The sequence below is a fragment of the Aphelocoma coerulescens genome, chromosome 3 (genome assembly GCF_041296385.1).
Source record: "Aphelocoma coerulescens isolate FSJ_1873_10779 chromosome 3, UR_Acoe_1.0, whole genome shotgun sequence".
Lineage (NCBI taxonomy): Eukaryota > Metazoa > Chordata > Aves > Passeriformes > Corvidae > Aphelocoma > Aphelocoma coerulescens.
The window spans coordinates 24,347,237-24,375,013 of NC_091016.1; the positions used below are offsets into that span (position 1 = coordinate 24,347,237).

The 27,777-nt window shown below is 38.4% G+C and overlaps 1 protein-coding gene across 1 annotated transcript; it reads right to left on the minus strand.

Annotated features, from left to right (window-relative positions):
* LYPLAL1 (lysophospholipase like 1) lies at window positions 1–27,719 on the minus strand. The gene is made up of 5 exons (XM_069009512.1): window positions 27,580–27,719; window positions 23,259–23,358; window positions 12,167–12,336; window positions 1,846–1,961; window positions 1–1,237 (listed from the first exon to the last, which is right to left on the minus strand). The coding sequence occupies exons 1-5, from the start codon at window positions 27,662–27,664 to the stop codon at window positions 998–1,000; spliced, it is 711 nt and encodes a 236-aa protein (XP_068865613.1). The 5' UTR covers window positions 27,665–27,719; the 3' UTR covers window positions 1–997.
* Between the last annotated feature and the right edge of the window lie 58 nt (window positions 27,720–27,777).

Here is a 27,777-nt window from a genome sequence, read left to right on the forward strand (position 1 = left end):
TTACATAAGAATAGATATTTATACTCTGAGTTAATTTATCAAACTGACAGAGAGATGAATCATCCACCATTAAAATAAGGGGATACAAGTTTTCTTTATATCACAATCATTATTTACAACTTTTAAATATTCATGGAGGAGTCAAGTATCCTCATCTTTTAATTTAAAATGTGGTCTTGCGGGCCAAAAGAAAACTCTTGGCAAAAATAAGTTTCTACAGGAACAGGGCCCAAAGAATGATTTCTTCAAAAACAGGATAGATCTTAGCAATCATGATGGCACTTATTTTTTTTTTTAATCTACACTGCAAACCACAGAGGGCTCAATAAACTCACACAAAGCTAGATCTCTGAGTAACAAAACAATGAGAAAGGGCAATAACCAGGGCCTGTGGTATAGCTAGACACAGCTACTCAGGACTTTTTAAAATATAACACAAACCTGGTATTTTTTGAGGTGACATACAACTCTGCTTTTAGGCAGGTTCATTCCCACATGCTGAGAATCCAACTGAAGCCAGTACAGTTTCTCTCACCAAACTTGAATAGATGCATGCATTTCCACAAGTAAAACTGCATTATTTTAATAACTGGCCTTTTTGTTGCTGTAATGCCATTAGAAACAACCACGCCGCTGTCTATTTTTCTATCTTAGAACACCTCCCTGCCCACCCCCCACTCTCCAAAAAAAAAAGGGACATTCAGAACAATGCTTCCTGAATATTGCTTTGATAATTTTGGAATGGTTTTAATATTATCAGTCATTATTTTTTGTAGACTGACGTGTGCTGAAAAACTGGACAAGAAAACAGAAACCCATACAATAAGGTGAGGTTTAGTGGTCAGCACCATCTTTTCACCACTTAGGTGAACTTTATGGAATATAAAAGTGTTTATTTGAAGCTGTGCTTACATAAGGGATATGGGACACCCACATATATACGTCACACATGATTTTAAAACTACAAAAATCTGAAAGTATGAGGCTGAATCTTCATTTATTCATTTGCCTTTGGTGCTTCAACAGGCAATTTCTTTACAATCCAGGATTTTAGTTTCTCTATTTCAGTTCTGTTCAGCTCATGATTGAGGTTTGGAAAAGTATGAAGTGATGCTGATACTCCCAGGGACTTTAACATCTTGTTGGTCTCTTCACCCCATGAGTAGAGAACTAGTTCATCAGCAGTTCCATGGCACTGAAATAATTCTGGAAGAGCACTATCATTTCTTTTCAAAGCCTAGATGGAAAGGAGACACTGTCAGACATACTGCCAAAATTTTTAAAAGAATATTTACAATTGCATGGTGACAACTTATATAGCACTGCACTTACTAATCTACATTTTAGGGGTCATATTGTACTATATGGAAGTAAACAAGGAAATACTGGAAAATAATGCCCTTCAAATTCCAATATGGTAACTCTTGACAAATGATAAGGTTTACTTAAAGGTCTATACCTGTCTCCAAGTAAGAGAAACAGAAAAAATTCATGCCAGCAAATGGAGCTCATGAGTATTATAATGCATCACAAATTTTTGAAGAATAGTTATGCTTACACAGACTCTTTAACAACTACGGATAACTAGTAAAGCATTTCATTTATTAATCCCCTTGTACACTTTAATAATTGTACTCTCTGTGCAAAAAAGCTCAACAAAACATCATTTAAAGACAGCTTTAAAGCCTCACTTCCCTAATATTCTGATTATCTATTTCCAGGAAATGGCATAAGTTTAGAATATGAATCAACTACCTCAGATGAATAAACACGTATGTTGGATTTTAATCACCACATTTTCCATGTAGCTAAGCAGGTTTTCTATAACACCTACTACACACTCACCTGGTAAACAGCAGAGTCTTTATTGAGAAAACTAGACAAAGCAAAGACTCCTGCCAAATCCTGATGAAACCTATATGCCAAATGCATTGCCATTCCACCTCCCATCGAAAAGCCTCCTAGGGTGCAACAAAAGAAACAAAGATTGGATTTTTCTGTAAGTCTTTGTAAACCAGTGTTCAATTTATCATTTTCAGACTTGTTTTTTTATACATAATACAATAAAAAATGTATCTTAAAGATTACAATGATCTTACAATCACAGAATCATTTAGGTTGGAGAAGAGCTCTAAGACCATCAAGCCCAACCTATGACCCAATACCACCTTGTCAAGTAGACCATGGCACCACATTCAGTTGTTTCTTGCACACCTCCAGGGACAGTGACTCCAGCACCTCCCTGGGAAATCCATTCCAATGTTTAACAACCTTTCTATGAAGAAATTTGTTCTGATGTCCAACCTGAACCTTGTGTGGCAGAGCTTGGGGTTTAATTCAAAGCATGATGCAATTAAGACAACTGGAAAGCTAAAGTAGTGCTGAAGATTCATTACTGAGAGAGGAGAAAAAGGAACAGCCAAAATGCCATTACTTGAGAAGCCATTTGTGTATGGTCCCTACCAGGCAGCTGAATACTGTGGCCATACATACTCTGACATTAAGGAAGTAAAACTCTATGAACAGGTAATTCTCACTGCTTTTGTATTCAAGTTATTTCTCCCCTAGGCTAGCAGCACTCACACTAGATCGTGAGATAGATCTCTATTGTACATAATCAATGAGCATTCACACTAAACTAGCATTGAGGATATTTTTGATGTTACACCTTGGGATATTTTATAAATAGGGAACAAATGCAATGTACTCCCCCTGAGCTCTAGCAGGATCTCTGAATTAATGGCCTTCTGTGATCCATATGTCTCTTCAACTGCACTAATTCCTTACATAAAATAATTCCTCAGGGATGATTCTACATGACAAATGCTTATTCATTAGGAAAGAAATCCAGACTACCACATTACTTCACAGGGACACAGTACACAGGCCATTATATTGACTGTATCCAGATAACGACTGAAGTTTCCTTTATTTTCTTATGTGGAATCTGATCATTTATTTCATTTCCTTTTGATCATTCTGAAGAATGCTGTCATCCCAAACCCCAGAAGAAGCTCTTGTACTCTAAGAGACCATTTTGCATTTGCTTACAAATAAATACAGACAATGCTTTGACAACATATAAAATGAAGTCCATTTTAAGTATTTCAGATTACAGGAAGAAAAGCTGCATTGAAAAGTCATTACTAGTTTGTAAATGATTTAATCTTAAAATTTTGTACCCAGTTAGTCACAATCTGGCACACTGTCTGCAATTACTCACCAGCAGTCTTTGACAATGCAGTCACCTTCTGTTTAGAAGAATATTAGGTAATGGTTCTTTTATGTGGCTCATACTACTACAAGAAAATGCAATACAAAGGACTAGCTATTTGAATTTGATTTGCATGGGAATACCTGAAGTTTATCACCTGATACCACGACAGTTTTCAAGTAAATGCTGTGTGGCAAATGCTTCAAAACCAACAATTTGAATAAGCATTTATAGCTGCAGACTATTCTTTTCAATTACAAGAAGCATTTCAATAAAAGTGTATGTTTGACATAACACATAAAAGACATTCTCAGTCAAGAACTTCTACAGGAATTCAAATTTTGGATGAAGGAAAAATAAGAGGCAGGTACAGATATTACACAAAACAAAGGTATGAAATGACAGAATGTAAACAAAACACAAAAGTACATGTATACAGATGATCTCAGCACGAAGAATACATAAACTGTACAGCATTGCTAAGCAGATTGTGTCAGAAGTGTTAGACAAAATCAAAATGACACAGCAACATTTAATCCTTAGATGGGCAGAACATTGCAATCTCTTCACCCATCTACTTCCCTACTTGAGACCAATCTACTTCCAAGACACACAAAGACTGTGCACAGAAGTTCAGAGTTTGCCAGTAGGTTTTAAATAAAAAACTATGTTCACTTGCAGTTTTCCCCTCATACATATTTTAATGAGAACTGTGATTAATGCTTCAAGACAGTTAAACAGAGTTAGCTCTACAATGCTCAGGATGCCAGTTAGGAAAGTACCTAACTCTTTGTGTTAACTTCCCTGACTCCTAAACAAAGGAGGTTTATGTGTAGGCTAAAAGGGGAGCACACACAAAACAGACACAATTATGTAAAAAACTTTCAGTCACAGAGAAAACTCACTCAAGGATGCATTTATGACCTCAAATCTGCTTCAGTGTAGTGCTGATTTTTAGGTAACACCACTCTGCAATAAGAAGAAAGCTGCTTGCAACTCACTTTGCTAGTTCAGAAAGATCTGCTGAAATCACACATCACACTTCCAAATTAAAGAATTTGAATCAGAAGGAAACTCCCATGCAATACTTTACTAAAACCAAAACATTCTTTTCTGGAATATAATCTGTAACTATGTTAAGGTAATCTCAGCCACAGGATGATGTAACACAGTGTGTGAACAGAAACTGAATTTCTCATAAGGAATTTATTCCTGATTGAATAAAACAGAAAGCCTCATCACAGTTGCCATTTTTCAGTGATAAAAAATTCCTTTCAGAGCTTGTAAATGGCTTTAGGAGCCTTTTAAACAAACCTCCAGCTCACTTTTGCTGAAGAGCTTGCTTTGTATTAATTTGCTTCACATTTGTATTTGTCTGAAATGATAACCTGGTCCATGATGACACTTGAACATTATACAGGGTTCAGGAAACCAAGTATTTGCCTACTGTCAAACTTCAGCTTTGTTTCTTTGTATTTCATCCAACAATGTCTGCGTTCGCATCTCAGAAAAGACTATTATCCAGCACAAGGGTTTCTTTATTTTTGTCTCTCCTGTCCTGTATACCTAAGAGGATGCTAAAAACTGCCTTCTCCCCCATGCTTCACTTTAGTGGCTGCAATGAGCTATTCCTGAATTCAGAAAGTTCTTTAGGTGCCCAATCTTTACAGAAAAAACAGCTCTCTAACAAACACAGGTTTGACATTGCCAAGTGCATTCTGAGTCATACAGATATGACTGTAAAATGCCTTAGTCCATTTGTTATAATGATTATGGAAATAGGAAGCAACAAACATCACTTTTTCACTCTTTTTGGTAAAACTTTAACATGTGCTCAAAGCTGTTTGCCACACAAGAAATCACAGCCACGGGGACCAAAAATATTTATGAATCATACCTAGTGCACAAATTTTGAAGAAAAAAAAGAACAGGAGGAGCTAAATCCCAGACTTTTATGAGATTAGGATTTGGACTTGGGTGTAGTTTGGGGTGTTTATTTTAAGCAGTATTTCTTCACTAGTCTCTCTGTAGTAGTTGTTCTTCATCTTTCCTGTATTTCTTCAAATTTGTCAGTACAGCTTTGGTAACAAAGTGTCAAGAAATGAATCCTACAGCACACAGTGCCTGTGCCAGCACAGCACAAGGCAAACACTCTTCCGTTGTATAAGGCTACACCAGCACAGTTAGAAATTGTCTTGGCCTGTTCTGTTATTATCACAATACATTACATACTCTTGCCTCCTTTTTGTTCCACTCTCACAGCATTTTTCATTCGCAATTTCTCCTTTTTTAGTATTTCAGCTTAGAGTTGCTTTAATCAGTTTGTTATCAGGAATTTCTCCCCAAAGCTACATTTCAGTTTACTTTCCCGTCTCTCTGGGGACTTTGTGATTTACCTTCTATTAATGGTAACAGCACAACCTTGCTCTACACATCATCTACAATGAAGCAGACTTTCTGTTTTGACCTTCCCTTTTCATCAATGAATGGAAGTATTATATACATTTAACAGTGGTCACAAATGAATATCAGCAAAGAGTACAAATGCCAGTGGAACAGCAAATTCCCTTCTCCACAGAACTCCCTAAACACTGCTTCTGTGTTAAGTGCTCAAACATGTACTTTGTCTCAAGTGAATTTCCTCACAGCTGTGATTTTCTCCTTTTAATCTCTTCATGAAACTTCACCAAACAAAAACCTCGCACACCAGCAATGAATGGTTTCCACCTTTGACAGCCTTGTTATTCTGTTTGTTACTCAGTCTTTACAAGAGCAACAAACTTGAGAGTCTTTACAAGAACAAAGGCAACTTCCCTTGAGTGGTTCAGCCACTTGCTCTTGTTGAGAACATGAATCAATTTGCTCCCCAACCTTCCTACCAGTCAAAATACATTTGGAAATGCACATTTAAGTGGTACGAGTTTTACCACTTTCTTGTAAAAACAAGTGTACAATTGTTTCTAACATATCAACTCGCAGTAAAACCAGAACCAGTTACACTTTTATTTTCAACTATTATGGGTAATAGAGGGGAACCCAACATGTGTACCAAAGGAGTCGTAATTTTTAGCACTGTAAGGAAAATAAAATCCATGAAAAATCTCAAATCAATTTTTATTAAGATGTTACTCTGCCAATCTATTGCTTACTTCACGTACCCAGTGTGTTTTCTTGGTTGCTTCTAGAGAGGATGACAGCACTGCCCTGCTGCAACACTCACCTGTCATTTTTAGAGTTAGCATAACTGCACAACATGGAAAAAGGAAGAGAACAACCTATCCTTTATGCTCACGGTATTTGTGATTCTAAACTGAATCACATAGAGCAAAGTAGAAAATAGCTCTCTAAAGCAAATAGTGAAGCACAAAAACAGGTTGTTCTGCAGAGCTGTGAACCTACTGTTAGCAGATGTCTTTTAGAAGAAATCAGAAAAGCAAGGGTAAGGATTTGCTTAAATAGAGCTGAACCTGCACTGACACATGGCAATGGAATAGCAAATGTTGTTAAGTCTCACTCTTCTATGATTCTTTTGGCACAACTGTGAAGAAAGTACAGGTTAATTTGTACCCTGTGGCATGTTTGCACAACTCTCAAGAATTCTAAAAGCCCATCCATCCATTTAATTTTGCACTGAATTCAGGCATTTATTAAAGATGAGTAAGGACATGTTTTCAACAGAATTCGTAGCAAGGCTGAAAAGATCAGAACTTGATTCACTTTATAATTATTTTCTTACCAAAGCCATTACCTTATATGTGATGACAATATCATGATTGACTTATTTTTGAGTTTACTACTGCGAGTCTTACTTACTCCTCATCTTCACTACCATTTGCTAAGCCTGTCATTCACCATACTGAGAATGTGCCACTTCTCAGAGTCTTTAGATACATTGACACCATCAAATGCTGGGAAACACAGTAACAAGTAATGGATCCCACTCCTAATTAAATTTAGCATTGTACCTCCTACTGAAAGAGTTATGAAGGAAATAGAATGATTCATTTGTTAATGTCTCTTTTTACTTCCTGATGTGTAAGCTGGAGTAGCAGAGATTCAAAAGAAAAACACATGGTCAGTTCAGATACAAAAAAACCCCTAAAAACCAAGAGGAACAAACATTTACCCCTAAGTATAAATGCAATGCAAATTTACATTGATGCACCGAAAATTAATGCAATGTTACAGGTATTATGGGGAAGATGGACTAACAGTACTGCTTTAAGCCCAGCATCTCAGGCACAATTTGGATAAACCACAAAGCCATGTAGTGGGAGGTACAGAAAGAGAAATCTCATTTGAATTGCAGTGAAAACCAGCAAAACAAATCTACGAATTTACTCCATGAGAACAAGGCAGTAAGTACCTCTGAATGGACGACAATGTCATCCTAATAAAGACAGAAGATATAAGATAGGATAAGTGACAATGAAAGGCTTAGAAGCCAAAAACATAAATGCCAAGAGTGTAGGTGAAATAGTTTGCTCAACACTTTAACGATTTATTGTTGGATGTTTTTATCTTCACATATTTACAGAATCTTTTCTCTGGGATGTCAAAGCCAAGATATTTCCCCCCCTGCCCCCATCCCATTCTCACACACACTGAGAGAGAAGGAAATGCTAATATTTACAAGAAGCATGGAGCTTTCATGTTGCTTCCACCATGGTTCAGTAGCTATGTAAGAAGTCTAGCAAAAAACAAAAAGTGGTTGTGTGTCTCGTGTTATTGTTACAGTACAAGGGGTCAGGAATCATGCATGTGTTTTTTGGCATTTAGCCAAACCTACAGGACTGTTATGGAAAGTTTATTTTCACTGGCTGCTTACACAAGTGACTACAGGTGGCAGAGACCAACACGCTTGGATCAGCACTTCTGAGCTACACAAAAAGTGACCTGTGAAAGTAGGAAAGTAGTGCTAAATTAAGAACAAAAAAAGAACAAAAAGACTGCCTTTCACTGACGTGCAGTTGACTACAGCGAGCTCTATCAAAATGCTCAGAAAACGAGAGGGTCATTTCTTTCAAGAGCTTCTGACATATTCTCGAATAAGATTGTTGAAATCTTTAACAATTTTCACCTAAGTGGAGTTTCTTTACAGTGCAATATCAATGTGGAAGTAGTTAAAAAAACCCAAAACAACAGAACAACCAACACAAGAAAACAAAAACCAAAACCACCACCACCTGAAAAACCAATTTAGCTTTAAATAGAAAAAGAAATTATTGTCCCACATTTTAAACTGTGGCTTGTTTGGCCAATTTAGCAATGAATTCAGGCATTTATAAAGAAGAAATACATCCTGTTTTTTAAGAAAGGATACTATCAAAGATCCAAGTGTCAAAATTTGACTAAATTTATAACATTATTTTATCTCCAAAGTCAATAAAACCTACTTACAGGACTATTTGCAAGGAGTGCTTTAGCCAGGAAGACCAGTAAGAGTAACTCAACAAGAATGTCTGGTAAAAAACTAAGTACCATTATCAAATTCTGGGGATGATATAATTATTTTTTGAATAATTATGTACTGCTGTTAGTCTCCCTTCCTTCCTCCTCCAAGGTCAGGAGAAATAAAGCTTAATCAGAAGCCTACTTCCTTCAAAAGACTTGTGTTAAAAGGAAAGCTACTCATGAAACTGTCAGGAGATAGGAATGGGTAGATGAGCCATGTCACAGAATTAATATGGAAGCTTTAAAAATAAAACTTCATTTACATCCATTAAACTAAGCAATTTAATTATTTAGCAGTAGATTCATAGAGCAGCTGTTAAAAGCAAGGCTGCACCAGCATTTTTCTTGATAAAGAAGAGAGGAGTGGCACTGTACAACCTGGACTCCATCCTTGGCTTTAGTTCTGCTCTACAAGCAGCCACTTGTGGATTTCGGAGCTATTGAAGCAAACAACGCAGGCTATCATTTCTTTCAGAGAAAATGCTCTTACTGCCCCACTGTCCTGAGCCTCATGGAAAGACTGAATGGCTCAAGATGGGGAATCATCCCCCAGAACACAAGGTGTTGGGCTTCTCATTTTCCATGTTTGAGAGCCCACTGCTCCTTCCCATCTCTTCCCACTTGCTCACCTTTGCACAGTGCTCCCTCAGATCTTGCCTTCTTATCCCACACCTCTGAGCTGTCAGCAGCTGCCCACCTTCCTGCTTGCCTAACACCTCACTTGCCCTCATCCAGCAATATCTGACACTCACCCTCAGCCTGTAATTTTTACTCCTCTATCCCATATAAAACCATAACCTTCAATCTTGTTATGCTGTTCATAGTAATTTTGTTTTCTTTCCAGTCATTAAAACTCCCACTTACTACAAAACAGTCACTCAACCCAGTTCTCCTTAACCCTTTAAGGAGCATTTCATTCCCTGTAAGTATCTTCATGCAATTGCTCTGCTCTTTGGTTTCTGTGACCTTCCCAAAAAGGCCCCCACTGTTCTTCACAGACTCCCAAGTTCTCCATTTGCTTCTCTCAACTATTTTGTCTCTGTTTTCCATAATAAGATATGTACCAGTATTCCCATTATGGATCTCCAACATGACTCAACATGCACTATGAATTCATAGCAAAATTTCACCATGGTTTTTCCTGCTATAAATGTCTTATTTTTCCCTTTACCTCACAAAGGCTGCCTCCTCCGACTCCATGGTACCAGCAGTCACAAATCCACTGACTGCTCCCCACCTGTTACCTTAAGGCCCATCTTCCTGTATCAGGTGGATATTCCTGACTTTTTCAAAGAGAAATCTAAAAATTATTTAATTATTTGACAATTCCAAACAAGTAACCATACTTTCCATTATCTCCTGTACACCAATCTCCTAAAGTCAGAAAAATTTCAGGCCACACATTTCTCCTTTTCCAGAGGACATTACAGTTTGATGCAGAAACACTGACTTGGCCTCACATTTTCTTTTGATCAAAAAAACACAGAATGGCTTGGGTCGGAAGAAACTCTAAAGATCATTTGGTTCCAACCCCTGCCATGGGCAGGAAGTCCTTCCATTAGACCAGGTTCCTCAGGGCCCCGTCCAATCTGGCCTTGAACACTTCCAGGGATGGACATCCCCAACTTCTCTGGGCAATCTGTTCCAGTGTCTCAGCACCCTCAAAGTAAAGAATTTCTTTCTAATATCTAATCTAAAGCTATGCTCTTTCAGTCTAAAGCCATTCCCCCTTGTCCTATAATTACACGGCTTTGTAAAAAGTGCCTCCCCAGCTTTCTTGCAGGCCCCTAGGTATTGGAAGGTGCTGTAAGATCTCCCCAGAGCCTTCTCTTCTCCAGGCTGAATACTATAAAGCTGCAGAGTATGTTTACAGAAGTCCTAACTTCTTGTAAGAAACAATGCCAGAAGATGGGCAATTATTTGCACAAAGTCCTATCTATGGCAATTAATGTCACCTTTATGCATAGAGACCTTACGCGATCTCTACGCTTCACTCTTCACTGCATCACGCACTGGTTAATGACCAAAACCAGTGCAGAAAAGGCACAAAGTTCTTGTGGAAGAACACTTCATTTGGTACAGCCACAAGTGACACAGTTTTCCACTACCAAGTTTCTCATGCATCCACATGAATCCCCTTCTGTACTTCGGACGAAGTAACTCAGGGCTGCCTTACTTTGCTTCTTGCATAAACATTGGGCTGAACCATGAGGATGTAAGATTGTAGTCTCTGTCAGGTGGGGAAACAGAGCTCCCAAGAGTGACAAAACAAGTACAGTTATTTCTGATTTATATGTGAGGAATGCAAACACACGGAGACGGGGACTTCCAAAGAATCTACAGGATGAAACACTCACTGCATGCCAACTTCCTTACTCTGCTTATGACTTGGAAAACAACCTTCATACTTTGCAGTCTGACTGTTTCTAATTTTGAAGGCTACAGAGGAAAGGAAAAAAGCCTAGTAGCACACTGGATCTGTACATAGAACATCTCCCAGCTTGCTCAACAGCAAAGCACCTGCACTTCCCCAGCTGCTTCCAAGTCAGCAGGTATAACACAGGAAAGACAGATCAAAGAGACTCTGTTGACAGCCGTCCAAAACAATGCACTCTGCAGCCAGGGCAATGAGCCAGAAAGGGAAAGCAAGCACAGGCCTTCACAGAGCAACATGGGGCTGGACCAAGAAAACACACCAGGCTGAACAGTAGTGGCTCAACCATGCAAGACTTTAACGGCGTGACTCAGGTGGACATAAATTTATAAGACCCTACCTTAAGAGTTTTTCCCCCAACCTGGAATAGTTTGTGATCTAGAGATGGGACAGGGCACCAAAGACTTGTGAATTCTCACTCCCTCCCTGCCATAGGCGATTTCATCACCCTCAACTCCTGCGCCTCAATATCCTGCTATCTATTTCACCAAAGTACTGCGAAAGTTACTAGAAATTTGTGGAAAGAGAAATAAAGATAGACACATATAAACTATTACAGCTAATACTTCATTTGTTATCAAGTGTTAACCTTTAGTGCTATGTAACATGCACATTTTTCCTGCATGAATTAATTTAACCCAAAATGATTAGGCAGTAAGGAAAAGTTCATGATTATTTATATGCCACATCTCCATTCTCCAAAATGCACGTCATTTTTGGAAAGTGTACTTTTCCATCCTTCAAAAGGGCTTAAAGGCAATAGTAAAATTATGTACTTCTCAAAGTAAATCACTGACCACTCTATTTTAAATAATGATTACAAATGACTGTTGACAATAAAAACAGTTTTACATTTTGAGGATACTGCTTACAGTTAGCCACATTCCCTACCTGATATGGGCTTAAATAAGAATTCAATATTGTTGAGGACTGGCTATCGAAAAGCCTGCTCAGCAGTTTCAAGCCATGCTCACGAGCCTTCAGGAATGAGTAAATTCAAAGGAGATGATCTCTTAACCATTAAAAAACCATTAGAATAAATACATTATAAATAAATCTCTTACCTATGAGTATCCTATTCTTGGCAATGCCATTCTTAACCTCATCGTTGATCAGCTCTGTAAGGCTCCAGCACATGGAATCAATGCTTTCAATGTGTTCAGGAACGTCATTACAGATCTTATACCTGTCAAACCACACATTGGAAAAGGCTCCTTTCATAGGTGTATATGGCCTGGAGTGGTGGAAGGAAAGAAAACAAATGATTAACCAAGCATAAGACCAAAAGCCTCAAGCATATGTAATAAATAAAAAAAAAAAATTCAGTATATCTCCAGCAAAAGAGACCTCTTTGAGGTCTAACTCCTTTTACATCCAGTCACATTGCATTTCCTTGCACTCAAGTCATGGTCCTTCAAGAATGAAGCCAACATTTGGAAGCTATGTAAAATGCAGTTTTCAGCCAGTTCAATGTTAATGTTGGTTAGGTCAGCTAAACATTTTAAATCTTAAGCCTGTCAAGAGGTTCTTAATCCTAAACAAAGCTAGGGTTGAAATCCACACTGGAATATGACAAACTGAAGTAACTTCTAAACCAGACAGCTTTGCAGGGGCTAACTTTATGGAATTCAATTGTCTAATTCTTGACAAAATTGACAGGGGATGGGTATTATGAACCTCTAGGTATTAAAAAAGCCTGGCAATTTCTCTTTTTGTCAAATAAATACAGCCATCCTCATCTAAATGGGGCAAGTATCTCATAAAAATAACTGAAAGAAATGCCATGTGCTTACCAGACTGATGCACAAACAAGAGACATGATACTACCCACCATAACACCACATTGTCAGAATATTATTTTAAGTGCTTCAACAGGCTGCCCAAACCTTAGATAATCAAGAAGCCTTCAATTCAAAGAAGCTTTTTCTTTGCTTTTAAATAAAGATGATTAATAGTGCCCTTAAAATCCCAAGAAAGGTGATCTAATTGCCTTGCAATGGCTCTACAATATATTACAAAACATACTGCTATGAGATCAATCATCTCAAACAAAGCCCCTTGAAACCCTTACTTGCTTTGTTCAACCAGAGCAAATTCTTCATTTTTACTTAAGCTTAGATCAGATTACAATCATCGTCCACAAAAAGACAGCTTTTGATACATTTCTGGATGGGAACACACTGAAAATGCTAAAGTTGACTTCTGTGCTGTCTCTGAAATTTTTTCAATACTAGGATTAAACAAAACCACAACTAACCTAAAATGAGAAAGCCACGAATTCAGTTATTCTTAATGAAGGAACAAGTTCTGCCTTTATTAACAAGGCTTCACATAGGTAAACAGCTATTTCTACACCAGTACTGCCACTGGGATGAGTGCTCAAGATAATACTATTTGCACTGTTCAGTCATAAAAGTAAAAAATGAGAGAACAAAGGTTTTCTTCTGCCTGTTGTCATGAACGTGAAAAAAAAGTCCATGATTTAAAGGTTGGTAAGGAAAATATACTGAAAGAGGCAACAAACAGCAACAGATAGGTACAAACAGACACACTACAGGTTCATCTTTTTCAGCAGAGCTTCAGGGTACCTCGAATGTACTGTGTGAAAGTGCCATACAGTATGTGGTCAAGTGCCTTAGGTAACCCCTCATTTCCTTAATTCAAAACAAACTTGTTATTTCCAAATTATAAATTATTTCCTTAATACGAACTGTAGACTTAAGCACCAGAATTTTAAAAATAGAGCTTTTTTTTTTTCAAGGTAGCCTTTACTTGTCTATAAAAAGTTAACTCCTAAATTGAAGGAAATTCAGTGGAAATATCTTGTATACCCAGCAACCTAAAGCTACGTTTTAAAAACATTATTAAAATGCATTTACCTTTTTTATTGTCTTTTCTTTAGAATCCTATCTCCAGGATTCTTCCCAAATGAATTTATCAACACCTAATAAGAAATAAGATTACAAATATCTAATTCACAGAAGTCAGTTTCTAAGAAGAGATATTCCAGTCAAACCTATCAAGAGCAGAATCAGTGGAGTTTCTGGAAGTCACTTGGACAATGTGATGTACAATGGAGTAAGTGCCTGGGCAAATAGCATTTAATCCGTGATTTTAGCTTCTCTCAAACACTTTTACCTCAATCCTGGTTAAAATGCTTAGTAGACAGAGTTTACTATTTTCTAGTAAAGTCAGAGTACCTAATACTTGTGTAAGAAAAGATGTGAAAGGTTTTAGTATTTGTCATGGTTTAGCATAGTTTGGTTGAAGCCACTACAGTATTATTATAGCAGGTTGACCCAGGATTTATCTAGAACAAAGATACATACATATATTGCATTACAGCAATTTACTGTTACATTACATAAATATTAAAACAGATTTCCCCACAACTAAATGACAAGATCATGCCATTTATGAACAGGTCAAAATTCATCATGAGATTATAATACTTGATCAGATGTTGAAACTCAGGATTTCTACTTGCTGTCTTTGCAAATTCTTCAGTAAGACAGATGAGAGACCAATGTCTTTTAAGCCCACAGGAAAAGACCCCCAAGCAAACAGACAAGTGGCTTTCAGCTGCCTCAAAAACATCCTTGCAAGCACTCTTGATTTCTCAGAAATGCATTAAAAATAACCTTTACATAAAGCTGAGAAGTAAGATTCTTTTAATGGTTCACCCAACTGGCACATCTGTTTTAGTCATTCACCTTTTTCCTTAAATAATCCCTTTATTAGCTGGCACACTACAACTCAGACATTACCACGGTAAACAAATATGTTTGGCATGGAACCATCTGTGCAGCTCCAAGAATACAGCACCACATTTTTTCATACAATTAAACCACACACACAAAAAATATCCCTATGTTAAACTGACATGAGAAGCTGGACTGAAATATGCAAAAGCAAAAAAAATACAGAGCGGAGTGGAAACTCCATCCAACAAGATCAACATGGTCAATTAAGGACAAAGTCAGACCAAATAATCAACTTTAAGTTTGGGGGTTTTATTGCTTTGTTAGGTTTAATCAAAATTCATGCCATTAGTCCATCTGTGCCTCACTTTCCTTCTCCTCTTTTAAAAATGATACTAGAAATAAAGCTCTGTGTCTCTAATACTGTGTGCTGTTGAAACTGGGAATGAAAATATATAGTCCCTCAAGATGTGTGGGCATTTTTTCTTACTGGGTTTTAAAGGGTGTGAGTGCTTATGTTTCGCTTGTTCTGGAGCACATAAAAGATTCAAATGCATATAAGAAAACAAGAATCAAGAACCTTCTCTCTGGGTATATTTAGCTTCCAAACTTGTATGCATTTTTAAGAGACAGCTGAAAGTAAGTTCAATTTGTATGAATTTCTCTCTTAAAATTTAAAAGTCAGAAGAGACAGCAAAGGAGACATGGCTAATATCAAACGTCATTTAAGAAACTGCAGGCATTAAGAGAATTAGAATCTTTAAAATGCTTCCCAACATCCCCAAATCACTCTAAATCATGCTTTCTGATTACTTTATAGCTCCTATTTGTAAAGGTGTCATTGTAGATCAATATACCTCTTGCATTAGAGTGCAGTCTCAAGATCCTACACAATACTTCCACTGTCTTAAAACAAAAATATGTCCTGTAATATCTTTGTAAGTAGTTATCATCCTTTTAATCTCAAAAAGAAGTAATTTTCACTGTTGATTTCACTGTGAAGTTTCAAAGCAATATACCTCATTCCAGATTTTAAAAACTCAAGATAGATTAGCTTCTGCTAACCTGAGTTCTGTAGTAATGAAGAAAACGTGATGAAAGTAGGTAGCAGCAACACCATCTATTTCCACCTTTCTGAAGCACGAATATATCCTCTAGACCTTCTTAATCATGTTTAGAATTGTGCCAGCTAGTCTGAAATTATCTTAACAGAAGTGGAGAGCAACCAAATGAGGCTACACAAGGTTCAAATTCTGATCTCAAACCATGGCAAATCCCATCTCCAAAATGATGATATTAGCATAGTGATTCACATAAAACTACAGGTGGTTTTGTTCATTACCCAATAAATCACTGTCCCTATCCAACATTTTAAGTTAGAGGACAAACCAGCAGTTCTAGCTGCATGAAATAAGAGTAGAAGACAGCACATTGATAAATGGCAAATATTCTTCCCCCAGCTCTTTCTCCTGATGCACAATTGTATCCCTGCCTTCATGGTCAGCACTACGATCACCCTGCATTACATAAACCCAGACCACTGGTGCTGGCTCCAGGCTTCCAGACAGAACTTCCCAAAATGTCAGAGAGAACTGGAAATTTATAGTGAAGTTGGGGTTCAAGATTGAAATAAAGACAAAGGAAGATCAAAATTTACAGAAATCCTCAATTTTTCTTGCTTCTCAAGCCCATCTCCTCTCAGTTAGGAGACAGGGACTCTCAAAGTGTACTTCTGTCTTTCGGAAGACTGTGCACCCCTCTGAGAAAATCTACAGGGCACACTACCACAGTAGGTCTACATTGCTCTGATGAGACTCCACCTGGAGAACTATATCCAGTTCTGGAATCCTCAGAACATGAAAGACATGGACCTGTTGGAGCAGGTCCAGAGGAGGGCGACCAAAATGATCAGAACACCTGTCCCGCAAAGAAAGGCTGAGAGAGTTGGGTTTGTTCAGCCTGGAGGAGACAAGGCTTCAGGGAGACCTTACTGCAGCCTTCCAGTACTTAAAGGGGCCTACAAGAAAGATGGGAACAAACATTTTAGTGGGACCTGTTGCAACAGGACAAAGAGGAATGTTTCAACTTAAAATGGGTACATTTAGACAAGATATAAGGCAGGCATTTTTTACAACAAGGGTGCTGAAACAGTAGCACAAGGTTACACAGAGGTGGTAGATGCCCCATACCTGGAAACATTTAAGGTCAGGCTGGATGGGATTCCAAGCAACATGATCTACTTGAAGATCCTGCTCATTGTTGAGGGGCTTAAACTAGATGGCCTTCAAAGGTCCCTTCCAATCCAAAATATTGAGTAGTTCTAGAAGCAAGTCTTGACTCTCTTAAAGCTGATGGCAGGCTTTTTGAATGAAAGCAAATGACTCCCTAATCCCAAATTCTCTCATAGCATAAAGTCACTGCTGAATTTCAATACTACATTTTCATAGAAAATTTAGGTCAAAATTCTGCTTTTTAATTCCCCCTGTCTCTTGAAGCAGAAAGCAAATTTTAAAAGAAATAGGGAGGAAAGCAGAGAATCCAGCTAGTCAAATAAGTAGTATAAATTGGAAACTCTAGTCCAAGGTACATCTGATGTTAAAACTGAGGGTGAACATACCTTAACAATGAAGCTTTGTGGTATGGTAACAGAGCATGTGATGTGTCCAAAATTCAAACAGCTTTAACTTAGAACTATACTTTAAAAAAAAAAAAAAATTATAAAAGGAAGGCAAGAGTCATCTCCATAAGGAGCAATTTTGGCTGTTCTCCAGAAAAGGCTGTGCCCTGTTCACTCAACCACATGCAAATGCTTTTGATAGAGCTGTTCTGGATGCACATTGTCTGAAATGAGAGCTGACTGAGCCGGTACAGAATGGTTACCTGAAGAAATACTATGCTGACAGCTTTTGTTACTTGAGACAAATCTTATTCATTCAAGACAAAGGGAGCTGCAATAGAATCTGGCATAAAACTCAGTGGGAGAAATTAAGTTTGTTTCTGTTTCTTTGCTTCTGTTGGTTTGCTGGGTTGGTTTTGTTGTTTGGGGGGGTATTTTTTGGAGACGGTAAATTGTGAGGATTGGTACTAATCAGAGAACAGCAATAATTTTATGGTTGAAAAGACCATAAAAGACCTTTAATATACATTGCCAGTTCCTCAGCAACCAACTAATAGTGGCTGCTTTATACATTCACTGAAAGGAAGTAGCAAGAGGCAAACCAGGGTCCAATCTGCATCAGTTCTCCATTATGGGGTCTGAAAGGCACTCTGGGATTCAAAGTGGCATTTTTCACAAGCTGGTGGCAAACACTTAGGATGGATGAATGATACTAGCTAAGTACAGAAACCCTTGAAAACACTGGAAAGCAAGAGCACAGAATGGCACATAACTTAGAAATCCACAACAGCTTGCTGGAAGGGTCATATAAAAACCACTGTCTCCAACTCTTCTGTACTGGAAAAGGGTTGAGAGAAGAAAAACAAGAGGCAGGATGCTTAGGAGCACACTGTAGTAAAAGGGATTAGAAATCCAAGATCATTTCCATGATATTCTAATTTGTTTTCCCCAAGTGTGACTCCAGTTATCTCTGACAAGTGTTTACTGCATTCCACGTGCTATTTAGCATCTGATGTAAGCATTAGATATATGCACATCCGTAAAGTTTTCCTCACCTTATTCCAAAAAGGAAAATACAAAGTTTATCCAAGCATGCTTCGAGCATTATTACGCAGAACACGTTGAATTTCTACTTAAAGGAGATGAAAGAACCACCCCACGACACCAACCCAAACCTTTTCCATTTCTCCCTCAAGCTCCCACCTTTAAAAAAGACTCCTTTGTGTTAAATTTATGAATGAGGTTAGGGCTTACAAAAGTCAAGGATTAATAACATTTGCTTGAGCCAAAAGCAGTACGATAGGCAGTGTGCACGCTCCCCTCCAATCCATCTCAAGTCCGAGCTGCAGTACCCCTGCTGCTTTTCCAATCCGAGGCCTCTCACAGGCAGAGGCTGCCAGTGGAGCTGAGTGGTGCCAAACTGTCTGGTGGTTTTGTGATAGAGCCAGATGGGGACTATGGTGAGATGAAGCTCATTTCCACCCACGAGCTGAGCAAAGATGTGAATTTAGGTGAAAAGATGGAGTACTGGGCCTTTTAGTCTTTACCAGCCACATAAAGATAATGGAAATTAGAATAAATTGGGAAAAAAACCCCAAGCAGATAACAAGTTCTGCACAGAGACTTAAGCACCACAGAAAAGTTTGTTGAGTGAATGTCAAAAAAAGATCCACAAAATAGCCAAAGTAGTATTTACAGTTGATTTTCTGACTTGCAAAAGAGAAGGACTGTCAGAATGGAATGCAAGACAACGCAAGGAATCTTTGGCCCAGATTTTTTCAGGGAATTATAGAAGGCAAGGTATATGTATTAAAACAAGCAGAGCCTAAATGGTTTTAAATTTACCACGTTAGCTCCTGCAATGCCAATTTAAACTATCACTTTATATTAAAAAAAAAAAAAAAAGGTTAAATTGGGTGGTATTCAGTTCTGATTTAGAAACTCAATAGAAACCTAATGTTTAAGTCACAGTTGTAGCAGCTGAAACAGTATTTAAAGTTGTAGCCATCCTGACCCAAATAAAAAGGGAAAAAGGAAACCCTTTCCTTTAAAACTATTAGTGTAGACGTGGCTTTAGAGATTGCATCAGCTTCTAGGGCTCCATTTTGAGCTTGTTTTTTTTAAAGATATATATTAGCATTACAATTGAGAGAAAATAGAATTCTCTTGTGTTTAACAAGTTTAATCTATGTGCAGAAGCACTAATTTTGAAAGAATGCTGGATACAATTAAAACAAGTTCTTTACTCATTTTTAAGCATCCCAGTAGACTACATTACAGAGAAAAAACCAAAACCTCCAAGCAATGTGTAAAACTTTTAATTTGTAAAGCAAAATTTGCATACCCCAGGTACATGCATTTAATTTCCAAACATATTCCAAGTTCAGGTGTCACTACTCTCATTACATCACACCAAGCCTTCAAATCCACATATTTTTTCCATTTTTATCTAAGCATGCTTTTTACCACATGCACTTTACTTAGTATTTTTGCAAGTTTTTCTTTTTTAACTGTAAATTTCACTATCTACATTCTGTTATTTTTGGTCAGGAAACAACCAAATATGAGACTCACTGCACTTTCCAATGTGATGGGGGATAAGTAAGACAAAATATTGCAAACACTGCCTGTCCAGGGTACATCAGGTAATCCCTCTCTGTACAAACCCTGAATATTATAAAAAATATTAAAGAAAATATTTTTTTAAAAAAAGAAGTGTGTTTTTTTTGTAGAGACCTATAGAGAAGAGTAAAAAACAGTTTCATAAAAAAATGTAGTTCAGTAACATTCCATTGCTTTTACCCATAATCCTCTCTAGGGTTTGCCGAAATCAATGCTAGTGAGGCCAAAGAACATATTTCTGAGTTCTTCCCAATTATATGCTGGACTGGTTTTCCAAAATAATTTTCAAATACATTGACTCTTGAATCAAAACATGTCTGAACCTCTGATGCTGTGCAAATTAAAAATGTGCATGTTTCAGCACCTGGGATAAGAGCTAAACAAAACATAAATATAACCCAAACCCATCCTCTACCAAAAAAAAACCCAAAAAACAATGTTGTGTTGAAAAATGTGAATTCCACTGCTTCTGAAAATTCTGTTCAACAGAGGTGAAGAATGTATAAGACCACCTCTATGGATCTATCAGCAGAATAACATCCATCAAAAATGTGAGGACCTGCAGTTTATCCTGCCAAAGCCCCCAGCTTTGCAGTTAAATCATCAAACCTGCTTTTACTGGCATAACTACTTTGACAGAGAACATTCAGTGTGCATGTGCAAAGTTCTCCTGGAAAAGACAGGAGCTTAGAGCATGAAGTACATCCACATTAACAGTATTTTGCCAGAAGAGCACATTAGCCAACCCTAGGAGGGTGTTGCCAAGCTTCAAGCTTTTCTTTGATTTCATCATCAGCACAAGAACCTGCAGTCAAGTTTTGCACTGACAGTGCAGTGGCAGGTTAGAGACCCACAGAGGCTCTCTCTCAGCAGCCTGACTTTCAGCCAGCACATTACTCAGCCTCTATGTGAGCAAAGAACCTGGTTTCAGAATCTTTCCAGCAGATCTGTGTGCCCATAACCACCCAGCTATAGGTCTCATGAGCAAGGATGCTGAATTCCTCCCCTGGTGCCAGAAACATTTTGAATTCTTATCAAAAGATATATGCATATATATATATATGTGTATATATATATATATACACACATACATAAAACCAACATATACACTCAAGTTTAATTACTTTAATGTCTGCCATTCAAGTTTGGAAGTTTTAGGCCTTGCTTTTATTTTCTGTGAAAGAAAGGAAGGCAACTGTTACAAAACCATTTCAAAAAAGCATAGTGTGGATTGTTCTTGAATACCAAAACAATATGAAATAGGTCTGTAAATGCTTTGTTATTGTGGTTTCACAAATGACATGTATCATCACCAACTTCACTTCAGCATTGCTGCAAACAGTGGCAAACACTGCTGTACTTAGGAGCATCTGTTTTATTTTACTGTGTCAGCTAGGGCTGTTTATCAGCAACAGAAGGCTGTACACAAGAGTACTTCTCCAGTCAAAAACAAACAGTGTTCTACATTCTTTGAATACATAACTTTTCTGTTTTGCTAAAAGCCACTTCTGAATCAACTCATGCATGGCCCTACCTGCTCTAGAAAAGAACAAGAGTAATCTCAACTTAAAAAAGAAAAAAAAGAGAGAGAAATAAACTGTTTATTCACATATTTTAATTACAACAGTATCTTTCTTCCCATCTGTTTACCAAAGTACGGAAATGTGAAGTCTTAAGATAAAAACAAATTCCTTCATTGGAGTCAGGAGACCTTGCTCATTAATTATTCATACATAGTTTACATCTGTAGTTACCCAAAGAAACCAGAACAAGTGAGAAAAGGACTGGACCTCAGAAGTGCAGTGGGGTGGAAAAGTGAAGCACTGGCCAGGAGATGTGGTCTGAGGTGCTCTGGCTGCATATAGCATAGGGGAAAAAAACCATTTCCCAGGGGAGAAACTCCTCCTGCATTTCCCCAGTATCTGGTGTGCTGGTAGGGAAGCAGTGGAGCCCATCAGCATGTGTGATGTGCCACTGGTAACTCTAGCATCACTTCAGCCTGTCACCAGTGAAGCAACGAGCACATTATTTACAGAAAATGTTATTCACTCCCTGCTAACCCAGAACACACAGCTTCAAAGGCTTCCACTCACGGGCTTGATTTCTCTGTAACACAGTGAGTACATTCACACTGCAATCTCTCAGTTGCTTTTCCTGCCTAAGTAGACCATAAAAAATACATGGTCAAGGAAAAGGTTGGGTTTTTTTTGATGTATTAGTGAGTGCCAGACAAAATCTGCTATTATACTTGTTTATACCTTCCAAGAATTTTTTTTCTGACTTTGAAACCTCTGTACCTCAAAAGCCTGTGTCATAATTTCCTTTTCCGTTCAGCATTCATCCACACTTATGCACAAATTCAGAAAGAAACTCAACCCTGTTACATTTCAAGGAAACATTTTCCTAACTTAGAGCCACAGACACCTTAAAAAAATGGTATTAAGAAAAATTAAACACCTCTGAAAATTAGTATTTAATATATGTTACATACATAATATATATATTATATATTAAATATTATCTTTGGATACATTAGTATGGGGGTAGGTGTCCAACTTTTAGCCTCTAGATTTGACTTCACAAACTTTCAAAATCCTACAGGAAAAATTTTTTGTCTGTATTTCCATCTACTACTGAACACAGCATCATTTAATAACGAGACTTCAGCTCACAGCAAATGTTGAACTCAATTCTCTTTGAAATAGTTGGGCCAGGATTCAAACAAGAAGTAATGTGCATTTTTGAATTCCCAGCCCTTTTTCCAGGAGCTGAGGATCTTTGACATCCTACTTGCCAAAAAGACTGACCGCCTTCAGGACTGAAACCTGGCATTAAATACAACACAATATTTTAATGGTTAATATATGGGAGTTATTACAGGTAGGATTGTGATCCGGATCATGGCTCTATAATGCCACTACAACACACATTGCAGTATCATCTTCTATTTATATGAAGGAGATGGAAAGCTCCTATGAGGACAATACCCAAATTTCAACTAGAGGCTGTGACTTCTGTGAACCATTTAGAGTCTTAACCACTCAAAAACACAGCTCCTGGACAACAATGCATGGTTGAGCTTCAGTTTTGTCAAAAAGCATGTACATGAGAAAGAAGAAGAAATTGTTACAACAGTCTGTACCAATATTCACAGCGTATTTTACAGTTTTGGAACACAGTAATTTAACCCTACAGTTACATTCTATTAAATGATACCTGGCAGGAGCCGTTGGGTAAATTACTTTTATATGTTGGAATGCCATGTCTTGATTCAAAATTTGTTTTATCCATGCTCTTGCTCCTTGGCCAGTATCACCTGTGTCACACAGAAGAGTACAACAAGAATTATTCTGTGCATTTAGCAAGAAAATTATGTAATAATATAATTATATACTTACTATAAATATTATGTTAAATATACTTCAGATTGACTTAAATTATTAAGTTAATACACTAAAATGCTAAAAAAGAACTTTCTAGAACAACTTCAGTCCCCTTTCCAATGGACTCAAAACTTCCTAGAAAAAGACTACTTAAGAGATCCCACAACATAAGCTTAATCAATACTTCACTACATTGAATGACTTAAGTATCTCCCAAGCAGACACAAGGCCTTATCTCTTACTTACAGTTTTCCTTATTTGCTGATAAGTGATAAACAAAAATCTCGATAAACATTTTAAAAAGTGAGATAAAAGAACTGTTGCTCCCCTTAGAAAAGATAATTACTTTTACTAGAGAATTTTATGTTAACCCACTTCAGAACCCAATAAAAAAGATCTTCACATTTAATTATGTTAATATTGCACATAAGCTTTAAGGGAAAACCACAATTCGTAAAGAGATAGGTTCCATCTAAATATCTAGCAGACTCTTAAAGAAACCTTAATCACTCAGTTCTGTTTGGAAACTAGCTGAGATCCACTCCCAATCTGGTTTTCTTCTAGTTTTACCAACTCAACCTACGGCCAAAACCCCTGCAGACTGAAGTGCTATGAACAGGATGAACTCTTCTGCAGGTAGCACATGCTCCTTTTACACAAATACACACATAGACACCAGTTTCTCCAGCTTGTCTTTGCACCACTGGTATCTTCAGCCATAACTTCACTGCCACCCCTCTGAAGAGCAGGCACACACAAGTCCTCAGTATCATACAGTACTTCAAGCTTGAGGAATCTAGTCCATCAAGGAATATAGTTTACAGTAGGAAGGATGTTCAACCTAAAAAATTTAGTGGGGGCTCAGCAAACTGGAATTTCACTACTCATGCCACTCATGCCATAGGACTTTAGTCTTGCTTGAAGTTGACGTTCCCACATATTATCAATTCAAATTGATAATACTCTCTATTCTCTACTCAGTTCAAGTTGTTTGGTTTGACTTCAGAAAAATGGTTTCGCCATTTTTTTCAATAAAATGGCGAAACCAAAAGAAAAAAATATCACTGTCCTTAGCCAGGCTTACTGCCACATTACATGGACTCATCTGAACACTGTCACATGAATACATCAATTCATTGTTAAAATTATTGTAATTCCCCAATGGAGAAAATCTGCTCTTGCTTTAGGACTCTAACAAAATTTAGTGGTTTTTATTTACACACGCATTAATGTATCTTCAAATTTAAACCAGAAGGCAAGAAGGATTCAAACCCTGCAATTTTTTCCCTGTTAAGCACAATTAGCATAACTAGAACTAACTGTTCTCTGACCTGAACACTCCACGTGACAAATAAAAAACAGGGTTGCAAAACTGACACAAATCTCACCCTGTGCTAAGTTAAACAGTAAAATCAAAGTTACCTCCTTAACTGGATGCTTCAGAACACACTCCCACAAGCACTTCACTAATGCAAGCAGTATGGTTGGAAGCCCAAACACACCTCTGATTCTTCACAGACACTTTTGACGTACAAGGGTTTCCTCAAGGCTGTTGTCACCTTACTTATAAACAGTATATCTTAGGGAGGCTCAAATTAACATTTTTCTCCTTATACAGTCCTTTTTTTCAGTTAAAAAGCCAAGGTTTAGGCCTAGCAAATACATGCACAGAATGAACCCTCAGGTTAGCCAACCAGCTATCTGAATGATTACAGAATTGGGACTTAGGTCTTTACAAACTCCTTAACGATGCAGGACAAATCATTATTCTACTATTTATATCCACACCTTAAACTTTGCAAAGATCTGCAGAAACATTTACTGTCATTGAACACAACTTGTCCATGAAAAGGTCACAGAAAACTCAGTAAGAGAAAATTTAACTATGCCCTTCCATGTGTCAAGAACTGTCATGGTCCAAATGCTACTCAAACATGCAAGTGCTTGTATGCTCAGATAATGTAGTTTGACTTCCTAAGAACAGAACTTGAAGGAGAGGGAGAAAGAGAGGAGACTGTGACATCAAACAAAAACCAACAAACCTCCTGGAATGCTAAGTCTTTCAGGCTCTTCTGAAATTTTAGCATTGTATGTTCTTCTGAACACTACAAAAACAAGCAAATGATGGGTGACTCTGCTTTGAGTCAGTTTACAAACTGAAAAAGACTGATGGCAGCTATATTATCTTTTTCTCCTTCCTCAAGTAAAATATGAATTTCTTTCCTTTCAAATATATCTTGAATTTCCAAGTTTTCTTTCTGTGCAAAGTTTAAATTTAACAACATGTAACATGCAGATTGGATATTAGGAAAACTTTATTCACCGAAAAGGCTTTCAAGCACTGGAACAGGCTGCCCAGGAAAGTCACTGAGTCACCATCCCTGGAGGTATTTAAAAGATGTGTAGATGTGGCACTTAAGGACATGGTTTAGTGGTGGACTTGGCAGCGTTTGGTTAATGGTTGGACTCGATGTTCTAAAAGGTCTTTTCCAGCCTATGATTCTGTGCTTGCTACAACATGCAAAGTTGTAATCCTCAGTCTGAAAAGCTATTACATACTTGCTATGTCCATTTGCCTTCCTTGCCAAGATACCAAATGGAACCTCTACCTCAATCTGATGTAGAGCACATCAGGATTTTTCTAATATTTTTCTATACCATTTTGCACTCACATAGATTGTCTAGAGCAAGCACTACGAACAAAATGGATTCATGCCATTTGACTGCCACTTTCCATCACAAGTGCTGTACAAAGGTTTACAACTCAGGTTTACAGGCCAGCCCACAGCAACAGCACTGTGGCTAATTCTGTTTTAAATTCTATTCTGTGGAACTCCTAGAAACCAAATAAAACCACCCCATTACAAACATTATGAACAAAATCATATTAAAAAAAAAGAAAAATTGTAGAGTACTTTAACCACATGCGGAATCAACCTCTAACCATAATCCTCCCTTACTCCTCCAACATTAGAGAATATTATTTCCTCAAGCATTAAAGAATTAGCATTAACAAGAGAGCTGAACACATAAACTCTTTCACTTTCATTCTTTTACTCACAGAATTTTTAAAAAGCAAAATTAAACTAGATTATAAAAATGAAACTAATTTATTAAGGACACACATCTTTGTTAAACTCAACAGAATCATCAGCTAAAAGCAAAAGTAAACAAAACACAGGGAAAGTGTTGAGCATACTGCCATATGCACATGGGCAGCTCAATAGTATTGATTCCCAAGGCCTTGATCTAAAAAAGACCTAAATTACTGGGGTTTTTTCTTTTCTTTTTACTGTCATGTGGACTTTAGTGTTGTTATTTAGCTTGTTAGAAATAACGTTTAAGGAAAAAAACCAACAAAACACACGCTCCCTTCCCGCCCCCAGCCCAGCCACTGATGTAGGTAAGTCCGCCCTGCAGAGTGGCCATGAAGCCAGTCTGGACAGGGACAGGGCCCTTTTGAACAGTCAGAGGTTTGTCAAGCCACACTGGCTTTTAAAAGGTGACAGTACTCTCATGCCGATCCTAAAACAGCAAGAGCCACTTTAATTGTGAAAATCATCCTTTGCATGTGGCTACCCTCTGAGAGGGGCAATTTAGGGAGTAACAGGACTCGGGGGAACGGTATGAAGTGTAGAGTCGGGTATTAGGAGAAGGTTGTACACCCAGAGGGTGGTTGGGCACTGAACAGGCTCCCCAGGGCAGTGGTCACAGCATCAAGGCTGACAGAAGTTCAAGAATGTTTGGACAATGCTCTTAGGCACACGGTGTGACTGCCGGGCTGTCCTGTGCAGGGCCAGGAGTCGGACTGTGATGATCCTGATGTGCCCCTTCCAACAGTATGTTCTGGGATCTCCCGGAACGCGCTGTTCTCACGGAAGCCGGGCTGGTGTGAGCCGGCGCCGCCCCTGTGGGACCCTCTCCGGGCACCCGCACACGGCTCTGCCGCCCACCGCCAGCTCCTCCTTCCCGGCCTGAGGAGGGCACAGCCGCGGGGACAGGGTCACCTCAAAGCCTTCCCCAGGCCTGGCGGCTGCCGCGGCCACCCCGCCCCGCCGCCCCCCTCCCGCAGCACCGGAGGGCCGACCCTGCCCGCTCCCCAGAGCGCCCCGTCCCCACGGGCAGCGGGGAGAGAAGGGAGGGAAAGCAGGCACCTGAGCCGTGCATGAAGATGAGGGAGGCGGTGTGCTTGCCCGCGGGGGACACCACGCTCCGCTGCAGCGCCGCGGGCACCGCCATACCCAGCACTCTCCTCCTCCTCCAGGCCGGCCCTGCCGGTTCCGGGGCTACCGACGGCCTGTCTCCGCCCCCCGCGCCTTGCTGAGGCACGCCCCCGCTCTCCTGGCACCGAG